The sequence below is a fragment of the Colletotrichum truncatum genome (assembly GCF_014235925.2).
Source record: "Colletotrichum truncatum strain CMES1059 chromosome Unknown Contig_0003, whole genome shotgun sequence".
NCBI classification, from domain to species: domain Eukaryota; kingdom Fungi; phylum Ascomycota; class Sordariomycetes; order Glomerellales; family Glomerellaceae; genus Colletotrichum; species Colletotrichum truncatum.
In genome coordinates, this window is record NW_027222400.1 from 5,396,084 (window position 1) to 5,410,875 (window position 14,792).

At 52.6% G+C, this 14,792-nt stretch overlaps 2 protein-coding genes across 2 annotated transcripts; one reads left to right on the forward strand and one right to left on the reverse strand.

The window, feature by feature from the left end:
- Positions 1-1,292: 1,292 nt before the first annotated feature.
- CTRU02_206351 (uncharacterized protein) lies at positions 1,293-5,457 on the reverse strand (the record flags this gene model as incomplete). The annotated part of the gene is made up of 6 exons (XM_070204699.1): positions 1,293-1,662; positions 1,727-2,585; positions 2,649-2,687; positions 3,103-4,065; positions 4,121-5,159; positions 5,260-5,457. 6 exons carry the CDS (start codon positions 5,455-5,457, stop codon positions 1,293-1,295), a joined length of 3,468 nt encoding a protein of 1,155 aa, XP_070061803.1.
- Positions 5,458-12,233: 6,776 nt separating this feature from the next.
- CTRU02_206352 (Metallothionein expression activator 1) lies at positions 12,234-14,726 on the forward strand (the record flags this gene model as incomplete). The annotated part of the gene is made up of 2 exons (XM_036728051.1): positions 12,234-13,026; positions 13,078-14,726. 2 exons carry the CDS (start codon positions 12,234-12,236, stop codon positions 14,724-14,726), a joined length of 2,442 nt encoding a protein of 813 aa, XP_036580165.1.
- Positions 14,727-14,792: the final 66 nt, after the last annotated feature.

Here is a 14,792-nt window from a genome sequence, read left to right on the forward strand (position 1 = left end):
GTTTTTAGCTGCGATGACACCACAGCTACACCATGCACGAATGCCTAACCTTGGCGGGGTATGTGTGTGTGTGTGTGTGCGTGTTAATACGGAGCCGTCTGGCCGCCCTGGGCTTGTGCGTGCTGAAATGTTCGTTTGGTGATGAGTTTTGGACCTTGGGGAGGGGAAATGCGCAGGCGCGAAGTTTTCAACATGGGGGGCGGGGTCTGGCGTTATGTAAGCTGGAAACTCTATTCGCAAGCCTCACTGTGGCTTGATGGTTATCAGATATCATCTTGTTCACGACACATGAAGTTGAGGTTGCCAAGAGATTGTTAGAGCCTCAGTGGCGATCAGACCAGGCTATTGCAGAGTTGACGTCGATGTCAGATTATTGGTCAGTCACGATTAATGTTCTGACTGACTGACGAGACTGCTGTATGTCTCAAAGTTTAAGCCTGGAGACATGCTCTGAAGCCTGAATCATATTGGCAATGACACTACGCATAATTGAAAGAAACAGACCGTGAAGAAAGTAGTTAAATAGAATTTGGTGTAGATTGTGTTGTGTCAGGGTGTGCTTATTTGACAACCCGGCGCCTGAAAGAGTTCGCTGTTGGAACATGTAGAGATAAGTTTGTAAGTCAAATAAATCGGAATTGAGAGAGTACAAAAAGTTGATACTGGTTATTAACTGTACTCTGAAACAACTACATTAAAATCCACATCGTCTAAAATCTCTTATTCATCAGATTAGAGAGGTGGCCACGACAGTCACACCACGAGACGCTTGCACATGGTACAGCAGTCACAGCCTGTCCATTCATGCCGAGTTATCTTGGTGGAGAAACGTTTGACTTACTATATGGGTAGGAATTATACAAAGAGAAACCCCAAGTACTCTGCTTCAGGACAACAGAGACACCCAGCCTAGTTTCGACGAGACAGCTCAACAACAATGCGAGAATGAGCCACTACCAACAACCAAGTCATGGTCAGTAAACATCCATGTCCTGGCAAAAGCAACAGGTTAGACCGTCATCGTCAAAAATTCCAAAAACACCAAGACTACAACAGGTGATCGCTTCACTCACAGAACCCAACATATCAATCACGAAAGAGCTCAAACACTTCCAGAGCAAGAAACCCTCAACGGGCAAGATTTCTATAATACTGTACATGTTCATACATTAGTGTATCTGTACAAAAGCCCTCGTCAACCCATCCGACAGGCCCCTTTTTACACTTTTTTCTTTTTCCCTGTTTCTCAAAAAAGCAGCACCACTAGCACCACCATCACCACCACCACCAGCCTACTCCATCAACTGCTTCCTCAGCTGCTCGTTCAGCGCACCCTCCTTCATCTGCTCAGCAGTCAACTCCTGCTCCATCTCGTCCTCGACAACCTCCTCGCCGAACATGGCGTGCTTGCGCTGCGCCTGCACCATCTCGAGGAGCTGCGCCTCGCCACCCTGGCCCTGCTCCTCCGCGAGGTTGGCGTTCTCGCGCTGCCAGCGCTTCCTCTCGTTGGCCCACCTGCTCTTCGCCTCGCGCATGAACCGGTTCGTGTCCTGCGGCGTCTGCCAGCTGGTAACGCCATTGCTGGCGTCATCAAGACGGCGCTTCTGGCCCTGTTCGCCGGCGCGGCCGAGGATGCCTCCGATGACGGCGACGGAACGGTAGCTATCATGTGTTAGTTAAAGATTAGCTTCTCAAGTGAAAAGGACGTGAAAAAATGGACACATACCTGTCGTCGTTGGCGGGGATGGTGTACGTAACCCAGTCAGGGTTCGCGTTGGTGTCAATGATACCAATGGTAGGGATGTTGGCCAATCCGCACTCGTACAGCATGGTGTAGTTCTCCATAGGGTTCAGACAGACAACGAGGTCAGGCAGCAGAGGACGAGCGATACGCTCGTACCGCTCGAAACCCTTCAACTTCTTGTCGGCCTCGTCGACGACCTTGATCTCCTTGCCGCGGTTGATCAGGTCACGGTTCGTAATGTTACCGGGCGTCCACTTGCTGAACAAGTGGCATCCGCCCGCGAGCTTCGCCGCCTTGGTCACGATATCCATCTGGCCCTTGCGGGTGCCGACGAACAGCACCAGACCGCCGCGGTACGAGACCTCCTCGACCACCCTCGCGGCCCTCCGCAGGTGCGAGGCGGTGACTTCGAGGGAGATGAGGTGGATACCCTGCCTCGCGCCGTAAATGTACCGCGCGTTGGCCGGGTTCCAGAGCGACGTGTGGTGACCCATGTGCGTCTGCGAGGCCATGAGCATCTCGAGGGAGATATCCTTGGGCGAAGGCGGGTTGTGGATGAGCGATGAGGGGGCGTAGTGCTTGCCGACGGAGGAGCCGATGCGGTCGGTGGCCTTCTGCACGTCGCGGAACCGCTCGTAGGTCTCTTTGATGGTCCACTGAGGGCCGAAGTCCCGTTTTTGACCGTCGCGGGTCTTTCTGCGCGGCGTGATGCCAGCGGCGGCCTTTGCGGCGCGGTAGGTGAAGGCCTCGATCTGCTCGGGGGTGATCTCGCCCGTGAGGGACTCGGTCTTGATGGTGCGGTGGCATGATCGGACGACTGGCGCCGCCAGGGCTCTGCGGCCTGAGAGAAAATGTTTCGTTAGTGACATGTTCAATTGGGTTTTGTGGAACACGGGCAACATACCGTGCAGACCAACTATGCTCCTCACAATCATGGCGTCGGCTGCAGCGTGATAGTCAGGAGTGATTGCTGCAGTCTGCGCTGGGAATATTTTTTGGAGCTTCGGGAGCTGGGACGGAAGTCTCCGCCGTGCCTATGCCGCGGATTGCTTAGGTAAGCAGCCAAGGATACGCGACTGGCTATGCATAATTCTCAGCAGCGATATTTCATACTCAAGAAGTCAATTGGATATTTTTTTACAAAAGAAGTTTAAGAAAGAATTTCAGGCTCATTCAGATTTATAGAGAAAATGTTTTTTTATGTCCAATCCATAGAGGTGCGCGGTGTATTAATTAACGTCGGGGTACTCAGTCTAAAGACAACCATACTCGATACATATTTACAATGCTCGCCAAGGACTTTCGTGAAGTCATGAATGAGATCCGCCCCCTTCTATCCCTTGACATCCCTTACCTACTGGTCAGGCGCGAGATGGTGAAGACACCGACAATAACAACCGCCAACGTCACAATCGCACCGGGGAGCAACAGCTCATTCGGAACACCCGCAATGACCTGGTCGGGATCTTGTGCGGGAGCCGCCCTGGAGCGGCGCGACCTCCGGACGTGAGAAACATCATCATCCTCATCCTCCGCATCATCGTCCTCGTCATCGTATCTCCTCCGGTGGCGCAGATCGGGGGTGGCAGAGATGGGGGGAGTGGGGAGAGCGACGGGCTCCACGGGCAGCGCGGCAGCGACGGGAGGCTTCTCGGGGTCGTGGACAAACAGATCGACCTTTTCCCTGCGTCCCTGGCGGGCGAGGAGAATGGACTCGAGGAGATCGTTGTCTGTCGTGATGGAGACAGAGTCGCCCTCGTCGTCGAGGTAGCTGAGCGCAAAGCCACCCGAAATTCTGCCCTCCTCGATTGTGGGAGCACCGCCAATGGCGTCCACCTCGTTGCCGAGCTTGGAAATTACGTTGGCCACCATGGCACCGATGCCCTGGGAGGCAATGACCTGCAAACGGTGGACACGTCCGGAGGGTGCCTTGAACTTGAAAGGGAACGGCAGCTCGGCGGGAGACTGCTGGGCCGGGCTGTTTCCGGTGACGATGGAATGCGGCGGAGACTCAAGGCCGACATGGGAGGCGGAGTCGCCAGGAGCGACGCTGTCGCCGATACGCTCACGAGTGATATCGGGAGACATGATGCGGGAACCGAGGTTCGTGTGGTGGGTGTGGCTGCCCTCGCCGGACATCATGGACTCTGTGCCGTCGTCGAGCGAAAGCCAGAACTTGTTCCACGCGGGTCCCTCGCTATCAGCTGTGGACATGGTGTTGATTTGCTCGAGAGTAGCGTAGGTGAGCTTGAGAACATCGACCATGCCGACGATCTCGCCGCCGTCGGCCGTCATGACGGGCAGGTTGAGGTAGTGACCATCTGGAATTTGTCAGTTGTCTGTGTTTCTCTTCATGTTTGACAGAATCGGTCTTACCGTGCATCTTGCGCAGAGCGGCCTGGATGCTCATGTCCATGGGAGCAAAGTCGGGATGAGGCGTCATGACGCGAACGACGCTGCAGGTTGCGGGGTCCAGACCGGGAGCAATGACACGAAGGACGACGTCCTTGCTGGTGAAGATACCGGTAATCGCTCCCTGATCTTGCACAAGGACGGCAGTGGTGCGGTTCTCCTTCATCTGCTGAGCAGCCTCCTTCACCGACGTGCGCACGCTGACAGTCGTAGGGGGGCGTCCGTCGAGGACAGACTCCAGGGTCGGGCCGGACATCTTGCTACGAAGTGCCTCAACGTACTGGATGATCTGCTGCGGCTGGCTCGTGCCGAGCTCAGACTGCACACCCTCGAGGGCGTCGTACAAGCGTCTTGAGGACGAGTAGGCACGCTCCAACTTCTCCATAGCATCGTAGAAGCACTTTGTAATATCCAGAATACCCGAAATGTCCTGGTTCTCGTCCATGACAGGCAAGTGACGGAAACCCTTGCGGACCATCAGATCGAGGGCGTCGGTAGCGCTGGTGTCGGTGCGGGCGCAGAGGGGGTTCTTGGTCATGATCTCGGCGATGGTGATGTGGTTCGGCTTCTGGCCAGCCCCGACGACGCGGAAGGCCAGATCCTTGGCGGTGAAGATACCGGCGATGCGGTCGTCATCGTCGGTGACGAGCACGCAGTCCTCGCGCTTCGCGGCCATGAGCTGGGCGGCCTCGGCAACGGTCGTGGCGGGCTTGATCTGGAGGGCAGGACTGGGCTTCAGGGCGAGAACGGTGCCCGGCGGGGCCTTGCGCGAGTGGCGGGCTCGGCTCGTGAGGTGCTTCTTCTTGGAGAGATCGCTCTCCATCTTCTTGCGGATGGCCTTGACGTAGTAGTCAGTATCCATTGTGTCGAGCAGTCTGGCTCTCTCAAGCTCGCGATAGGTGAGGTTTCCCATTCTGTTCCCTGGAGTTTCGTCTGTGTCTCGTCCAGTCTGGCAGATATTCGAGGCGGACAGACCAAGAACAGGGTAAAGCAGACGGATAGACTATACTAGACAGAAAGGGAAAGAAAAAAAATAACCTCCCCGGATCCAGAGGGGCAGAAAATATCACACATCGTGGGGTAATAGCACAGGAGTAACATACCTCATCTCTCTTGGTCTGCTTCTGCCGGCTTGCACTGACTCCCGATCCACCAGCTTCGCTCTGGGAAGCCTGGGTCTCTAGCACGGGGCGAGGAATGCCAGAGGCAGCGGCAGGAGTGGAAGAAGGGCTATTGTTGAAGGGGATGCCTCCACGGGCCTGGCCGCGATTGGGCGTGCCTCTAAGGGTGTTGCCTGACATCGCATAAACTTGGTAGATTGCGAGATGATGGGTGTTGATGCGAGGTCTCTATTTTTGAGTGTGTGTGCGTGTGTGCGTGGGTGGATGCCGAGGAGAGCCGGACTCGGAACTGGGGGCGGTGATGGAAGTTTATTGTTGTTTGTTTTGTTTGCCTGTCTGCTTGAAGGGGGGCCGCAGAGGTGTAGTGTAAAATGTGTATGTGTATATACACGTGTTTGTGTGTATCGGAGAGAGGAAGAACAAAGGAAGCAGACGAGCTAGACTGGAATATCCAAAATCTAGCCTAGTCGGCGGTGAGGTGAACGGCAAAGAGACCGACGCAGGAAACGGAGAGAGCTTTTGGAGGGATTCCCAAGCGGGTGGATATTTGGGCAGCTTGTCGCTGGGCCTGGGTCTGGGCTGATGAGTTTTGGAACAGGGGGGAGGAATTGCTTTCTGGGTCGGTGCCGGGTCAGTTATTTCCAGAGTTCCTCAAGGGGAGATGGTGGTCATGGGTGCTGGAAATTTGGCTGCAGAGAGAAAATCGATCGGAATGGGACGCCCCGACGACCTGTTGTACGCTACAGTGCCACCTTACGACGTGGTTTAGGGGAGACCAATTGGCCACTGAAGGACACGGATAGGGCAGGTAGGCGGTAGTACACTACAGGCCAGTGGACTTTTTTTTTTTTCACCGACTGACCCCTGGTTGTCGCGGTGACCCAACTGGAGGTGAAGACTCGGTGCACGAGCCACTATCGGCACCTGTGCAAGCCAAACTTGTCCAAATCCGTCTTCGCGTCCTGTTTCCAATGCTCCACTCTCTCTTCTCTGGTCCCTGAAGCTCCCGAGGCCACAGGTCATTCGGCCTCGGGATGCCACTAGAATAAGCAACGGGGACAGTGACAAATTTTTGAATTTCACAAGCCCATTCATTCTGCTTAAGGTATTGGTTAGTGCACAACACCCGCCAGAGACAATAGTGACAATAATTTTCATCTCTTGGCTTAACTTGCAATCCATCATCCTCATCATCAATGTTGCGCTTCACAAGAAAAGAGAAGAAGAAGAAAAAAAAGATATTAAAAACTCAATTGCTCGCTCTCAAAATTCATGCAAACTTTTGTGGAAACAATCTTCCATTCGCCCACCCCTGGCTCCCCTTGCATGAACCAACCAGGCCGCACTGAATATCAACCTTTTCTTAACACACCTGAACCCTGTCGGGTCCGAGAGATGCATGTCATCTGATGTTTGCACCTGTATTTCCCTCTCAAGAGCCATACTATGCCGCAAGTAACGAATACTGGAACGATAAAACCTTCCGTGCAGTCCTCGTCGCCTCATCGAAACAACGCATCATCATCGGCCGACTCTTACACCACCTCCCACATATCCTCCAACCAACAAACAGTACTTTTCTGCCAGCCCCAGACTTCCCCAAGTCTTGCATGATTCGAGCCACCATTTAATGCAGCACATCTTCGTCCATCTTCACAAACTGACCCGACGCGGCGGGTCTCTTCCTCCCCTTTTCAGCTAAGGCTGAGTGAGGTCCAATATCGCCTGACTTGCTGACCCCATTGATCATTTTCTTTTCTCCCCTAGTTCACTACCGAGCTCAAGAGTCGCCGGATTATCCGCTGCCATGCGGTCGGGCGATCGGCGTGAGCTAAGCACCCGGGCCGTAATAGTGACCACATAAACCTATCCGTAGAATTGCTGGTAGCCGCCTTTCTCATTTGGTGAATATTGACAATGTCCGTGTGTCAGGCTTAGAGCTATGGAGGTCAGACCTTTAATTGACCCCCACCCCTTTTCTCCTGACCCTTCCTCTAGTGATTTTACTTTTCGATATCACCATCGGCGTCTATCTTGGGCGTGAGTGGAGGCAGAAGCTCAGACCGGGTAGCTGGTGGTAAGAATGCGACATTGGAACCCGATCTGACATATTTAGAGCTGCAAAGGCTGGAAACAGCATTGTTTCTCTGATTTTAGGTCCAGGTTCCGGGGCGGGCCCGTTGGTCGGCCGTGTTTTACATCTTGGTATTTCATAATTCAACCTCGGATCAACAGCCAGCTCTCCTACTTTGACACAACTGATGAAGACTTGGTCAAATATCAAGACATTGCAAGCCGCTTTTGAAAACCACACATTGAAATGATTTTGATCATATAGATAGACTTATGCCACCGATGACTTCGACTCCTGGTAGAGAGAGCACCAAAATGGCACAGTACCTCACGAGCGAGGCCCGATTACATTTGTCGTGGCGTTCCGGTTTCACAAAGCCAAGGGCTGAGATACCAAAGTCCCTTTTTTCTGTCTTTTGATTCACTGTCATAGGTAACAGCTTTGCCCCATCGTCCAATTCAGTATAATATGAGCTTGTCATGGATTTTCCACACTTCACTTGCCGCGAGCCCAATGGGAAGATGCTGATTCTATGCTCTTTACTCCGGCTACTTGTGTTTTTACTCGTGCCTGTGATGCACCCATTCTCTGTACATATCGACGTTAGAAATGCCAAAGGTTAATTACCTAGTTAGGTAGTTGTAACCTGCATTTCTCAGCCAGAAGGTTCAGCCGGCTTGGCCAATCAGTGGCAAGGAAAAGCAATGAGTGGGAAGGACGATGCCGTGATACGACTTGCCTTTATATATCGTTACTGTCTATGTTTACTTTTTGTGTCTAACGGCGCGCCGCAGCTTTTCTTCTCTTCCACACAACCGTGACGGTCTCTCGAACTTTGATTTGACAATCTTGAGGTTCTCAATCTTGGAGTTGCCCATTGCGACGAACTAGGCACATGATAATCAGGCTAGAAAAGTTGTAAAAGATTGACTTGATTCAGAGAGAGAATGTGCGCAAGAAAGTACCTGCTTTTACGTCTACGGTGTACCTTTAAGAAGGTTTACATAAACACGTCTCGCTCGGTGTGTCCCGCGAATATTGACGTTGTCGTCACACATCTTTTGCTAGGTAAGTTAACACATGTTTTAGTGTTCAATAACTTGTATTTGACATTCATTCACCGAATTGCGTATGCAAGGCTACATAAATTTGCTGGTCTTATACAAGAATCATGATTTCTCATACTTTTTCCACAGCCGCTTCATGCTATTATGGCTGCTGAAGATGAGTAAGGATTACGAAGTTTGATTTAACGCTTCAGTCCCTTTAGGAAGTCACGACAAGGCGATTGTGAGGAAACTTCAGTACATTAAAGCCCGGTAATATAAGACTATAATCAATCCTTAATAGCTGTAAGACTGGTATGATAGAGATGCTAACGTTTTGACGGCAAGGAAGGAAGCCATTTGCCATGCAAGACTCTTTTCCTTCGGCCGTGATTTTAGCTGGCTGGGATGCACCATAAACCATACAAAATGTTGACCAGAACGGTTAGAGTGAACACACATGTATTTAGAAACCTTGAGTGCAATAGTTGTTGCCATCTAATTCATGGAGTTGCCACAAAACCTCAGAAATCGCTTGTAGTAAGTCATGGTCAACAAGTGAGACACCACGTGATTAATAGCATCCCTCCTTGTAGTCTTTCAGTACTTTCACAGCTTGGCAACAACCATGATGCAGGTCAATCAGAGTAAAAGTTTCCATTCTAGGAGTGCGTTATGCCTTTTCCTATCGTTGTTGGTGCACGATGTTGCCCAACAAGTTCGGTGAGCCAAGGGAGACTAGGTAAAGACTAGGCAAGGACCTTGGAAGAGAATGGATTGGGCAACACACTGTCACCCTCAGACACACGCAAGGCTGAATCGTGGGGTGGTAACGGCGGGTAAACGTCAACAGGAATATACTCTCCGATCCGCATCGATTCCGATCTACCGAGTACATCACCCAGGATAGCCCCGTGTCCCCAGCAATGGCCCAACACCACGAAAGGCACACTTTACAGTTAGAGTACCTAGCCCAGTTGTAGTAAGATGTTCTTTCTGCGACGCCAGCTCATAAAATAATCCTGACACCTCTAAAGTCTCGCCGTCTGCCTGCCCTTACCCAGAAGGGAAAACACGCCCACCGTGGCCGTTGGGCAGTCTAACCTAGAGCAATCATCATTTGCGAGCTCGCCAAACTCCTTGCGGGCGGGCCCACGATATGCATCAATCAGTCTGTCCCACACGTTGCATTCTTCACCGCGACAGTCTTGCTGCTCTAGTCAGATGGCACAGCCAAAGCCCGCCAAGTCTGCTTTCGAGTGGCTTGCAGCGCATGCCAGTTCCTCCATCTCCGCTGCAGAAGGGCTCTGAAACTCCATGACTAGGCCAGGCCACCTGGCGAGAAACCAATCGAGATGTTTGGAAGCGGCCTCACCGCAAGATACCTGGCCAATGAACTCCACGATGCTTGGCACGTATCACCCTCAAATGCACGATGACTCTTTCGATGGGACCGAAGCGATATGCGGAAACCTAGCGACGTCGCGTGTGATTTTATTGCTCCTGTCATTGATGAGTTTGATGTCGAGGCTTTTGGTATCGTCGATTACGCAGGGATGTAGTTCCCGTCGGAAGTCAATGTCGGTTCCCACGTGAGGTTTTGTCTTTATTGCGAGACGAGTAGCTCAGGAAAGTGATTTGATGACCTCGTCTCGGGGTTTGAATCAAGGTTGCAAGGGATAAACCCTCAGCAGCAAGTCTTTTTGTAGCAGAAACGGCTTTCATCTCATGGGTTCGCTCTCAGGATGTAGACTCCAGAACAACAGGCCTAGGCGCTTGCCGCGAGCTCCAGGATGTCCTAGTCAAAATAAAAATGTAATTGCGATGAGTTTGCTGTGAATAAATGTACAATTGGATTCACTGGGATATTTGGTCGTTGGGTGAAGCTATTCACAGGGGTGGATATGTTGGTGGGCCGGGTATCAAATTCGGTAATGCATTGGCCATGGGGGCTGGTAATGAAATCGGGAAACAATGTCAGGCCATCGGACGACGGAAGAAAAGGCCCTTGGTGCTCTTGAGCACGGGGATTCCGGATGCAATGAAGAGTGCTCAAGGAAAACCGTCCGATGGCCCTCGCTCAGTCATCTCATGTTACGGCGTACGAATACTCAACTTCGACAACATCAGGTGGCAGCAATGGAGCAGGTGATACAGAAAAGACGCAGGGAGGGACAGAGTGTTAAAGCAAGGGATAAGGGATGGTTACAGGGCCTCTCTTGTTCCCGTCTTTGACAGACAATTAGGCTGATGAGAGACAGCAGGTGAAACCAGACTTTGGTGATTGTGGCTGGACAAACACACCATGGCGGATGTTGTGCGTGGTCGGTTCCAAGTCGCTGGCAGCGGTGGTGAGACTTGGGTGTTCGGTGGGCGTCGGCTACCCTCCACAAGTCCGGTTGCTGGGGTTGTACGATCGGAGGATCGAATCGAGAGGTGACGAAACGGGAGCACGTCCTCTTTTTTTTTTTTTTTTTCTCTCCTTGAATTGCGGAGAAGAATGAGGTTGACGGGGATGTTTGTTTGGTGGTCCACTCTGCTTATGGGTGAGGAGGATGGGATACTAGGAGTAATTGGACAGCAACAAGATTTGCGGTGTAAGCCAATTAGTTGGGTTCACGTTGTTGTTCTCCAGTCTTTATAATAGAACCAACTTGGATGATGCTGATCCGGAAAATACATGTATACATCTTGAGTGGAACAGCATGCTCAGGGAGAAGAAAATGATGGGAATATGAGTGAACGGCAACCAGAAGCAACCGTCGCAAAACTTGGCCCAAGATGCGACGGACCTGGGCTCGGCTAGAGAATAGACCAGGAGGCCTTGTCTTAGCCGACAAGATTTCCTAGTGTTTTAGAGTGAAATGGCCCTGGGCGATGACGAGAGAAAGTTAGTTACCTGGGTCATAGTGTGGTGCCAGTGCGGGAGCTCCAACTGCCTGCAAAGTACCTGGGCCAGGGCCACTAGCTGTGTTTGGTAGTCCGTAGTCTGGGAGTCTGTTAGTATGGGCGGCAGCTGCGGTCCAGGTCCAGCTGGTGCAAACCCACGCTACTCGATCTCGTTGCTGTGGAGACGACTGGGCTCTCCCATGTCAACAAAGCCCATCACGCCTTGGGTACCCGCCCACCACCGTAAGCCTGGTCTGGTTTCCTCAGATACAACACCCCTCCAACCAACTCTGGTGCTGTTGCTATCTTTACCCCGTCAGCTTGTCTGTTTGCCGCTACTACTACTACTCCTACCCACCCAGATCACCTCCAGAGTGGAATCTTGAATTTCCTCCCCTCCCCTCCCGCCCAAACCCACTACTGCAGGAAGACAACCTCTACTCCAACTTTCTCCGTCGTCCATCGCGACTACATCTCACACTACCACTACCACTACCGCTACCGCTACTACTACTACTACTACTACTACTACTACTACTCAAGAAGCCAATACTTCTTGTGTATCCATACATCACCATTTATTGCCATTGACAAGTTTACCTTTGCCTAGGTAGAGAGCGCACGCTCGTATCGCTCTCATCTTATCTTACATCGCCTGTATAAGGCGTAACAGAACAGATTCTATCTGATTTTAACCGCGAAGTCGACCTCGACTGAGCACAACCAACCCTTACCCCTAGCCCGGCAGCTCTGCTTGCGCTGCGTGAGGTGAGTTCATCATCATCTTTTTTTCTCTCTTTTAACCAAAAAGATCAAAACCAAAAGGCCCAACATATGCGCCATGCGCAACTCCGATGCTGACAACTTACATCCAGTTTCGGACCAAAAGGTTCCCTCGACAACCAACCGACCGACGACAATTCCCTCCGGACTCGACTTGCGACACCATGCTGTCTAACCATCCGCCAACTAGCAGTCTTCATGCCCGTCACCGGCACCGACGCCAAAATTCGACACCGACGGCCTTTGAAGGAGTGAAGATCCAGCCATTGCCTAACAATGTCCAGCGTCAACGTGCCCTCGGCCACCGCCGAGGCCTTAGCCTGGACACTCGCAGACAAGTGATGTCTCCCACGACAGCCACAAGGCAGGACTTTGCGACGGTAAGTATCACTAACAACACAGGACTAGCACAACAACCGCAGCACGTACTGCGAGAAGCGCAGCAGCAACGCATACAAGCACGCCCGGGCCCCAGGCAGCAAGCACACTTTCACCAACAGCAGCAGCAACAACAACAACAACAACTCCAACATCAACAGCACATGTTCGTGGCCGCTAACGATCACGAAAACTACCTCGTTTCCCCCAACGGCACCCCGCAGACCCAGCGGTTCGACGCCTCGTGTTTTGATTCGACTCCCATTCAGTTCGATCAGTATGGAAACCCGATCAACGGCATGATGGCGAAGAACCAGCAGGCCTACGGCGCCAACATGGGAGGAAACAAGGACTTCGAACTCTTTGGCCCTGACACTTCCCTCTCGACACCCTCCTTCATGAACTTTAGCGACGCCCCCAATACCCCACAGGGCTGGATCTCTGAGGGCGACACCGCCAGCACGAGGCGATCCTCGAGGAGAATCAGCAACGGTATCATGGACAGGGTAAACAAGTTCGAGACCATGGGCATTGAACAAATGTCAAGACCTATGACGCCCCCTCATCAGAATGCAAACAGTATGTCGTCCGATGACCAATCAACGATGCTCAGTCACTTACAAGGTCTAGATTACTTCCCCCCTACTCCAACGGAGACGCCTCATGATCGGGCCGTTAAGCACGAGCCCATGTCGGCCAGACCAAGCCGCTTCGCTGACGGATATGATGAGTCTATGGAAGAGACGCTCAAGCCGACGAGGAAGTCAAACCAGCGGACCCAGAACATCTTTGAAGAGATGAGGAGACAGTCTGAACAGAACGCCATGCCTGGTCAGCCGCAGCCTACTCAGGTTACCGACGGCGCCATGTATGAGCAGGTGCCCACGGCCGACTTCATGAACATGAACAACTTCAACGCCGAGTTCATGAAGATCCAGGGCGGCTACGATGGCATCACCGACGACTTCAACGGCTCTGACCTGTCGGCACAATCAACTCCTCACACTCCTCTGATGAATTTCCACGCCGCGTTCGACCACAGACCCGATCTGCGTCATCCTAATATTGAAATCTCATCCATGTCTCCCGCTCGATCCCTTGACATGTCTTGCCGCACTTCACCTCATCGTCGTACCGAGTCTCTTGCCAGCATCGCCAGCGCAGCCAGCATCGCAAGCATCAACATTGAGGAAACCAAGACTGAAACCGGTGTCACCCTCGAGGATATTGCAAATTACATCCAAGGCCCCGATCCTGCCGATGGCAAGTGGACTTGTGTGTACGACGACTGCGGCAAGAAGTTTGGCAGGAAAGAAAACATAAAGTCCCACGTTCAAACCCATCTCAACGACCGACAATACCAGTGCCCTACCTGCAAGAAGTGCTTCGTTCGCCAGCACGACCTGAAGCGGCACGCCAAGATCCACACCGGTATCAAGCCCTACCCCTGCGAGTGTGGCAACAGCTTCGCCCGCCACGATGCTCTTACTCGCCATCGCCAGCGCGGTATGTGCATTGGCGCCTTCGACGGAATCGTGAAGAAGGTCGTCAAGCGCGGCCGCCCTCGCAAGCACCGCCCCGAAATGGACGAGCGCGTCAACAAGTCGGCTCGTACCAGGACCAAGAACAAGTCTACCACCTCCACCTCGTCGCAATCCGGATACTCTGACAGCTCTGCGGTCAACTCCCCAGAGAACGACTTCATGATGTCCGACGACCACTTCGAGATGGGTGGTATCAGCATCGAACGACCGGGTCTGGACATGCCTCTCCAAATCACCACGGTATCCTCTGCGCCGATGCCTTCGTCGCCGCCCCGGATTCACAGAGAATTGGATATTGAGCCATCACCCGCTGCAAGCCACAACTCGGGCTACGTCTCGCCGGAAGCCCTCATGGAGGCGCCAGCTTCGTTGCCCCAGCAACCCGAATCACCATCCAAGAGCGAGTACAACACCCCGCCAGAGCTTTCCCAGTCCTCATCGCCTCCCCCGAACCAGTTCTTTGACGCCGAGCCTAACGCCTCTGGCTTCAGCGACGATTCACTTTTGGCTGGAATGAGAGGCACTTCTGGCGCGGTCGGCAACACCAGCATCTCCAGCCTCGGTCTGGGCGACCCTGATGATGAGATGCTCATGAAGGCGTTCACCAGCGAGGAGGGACTGGTCCAATTCGACCGCGACCCCAACATGCTCATGATGAGCAAGTTTGATGAGGAGTTCGATGACGCGGTGAACATGTTCACCAACAACGACGACATCTTTTTCGGTAGCTCATGAGCAACTTGGGGATGTCTTGTTCGGCGTTTCGGTCCCACTCGGGGAAAACAAAAAAAACGTTATCTT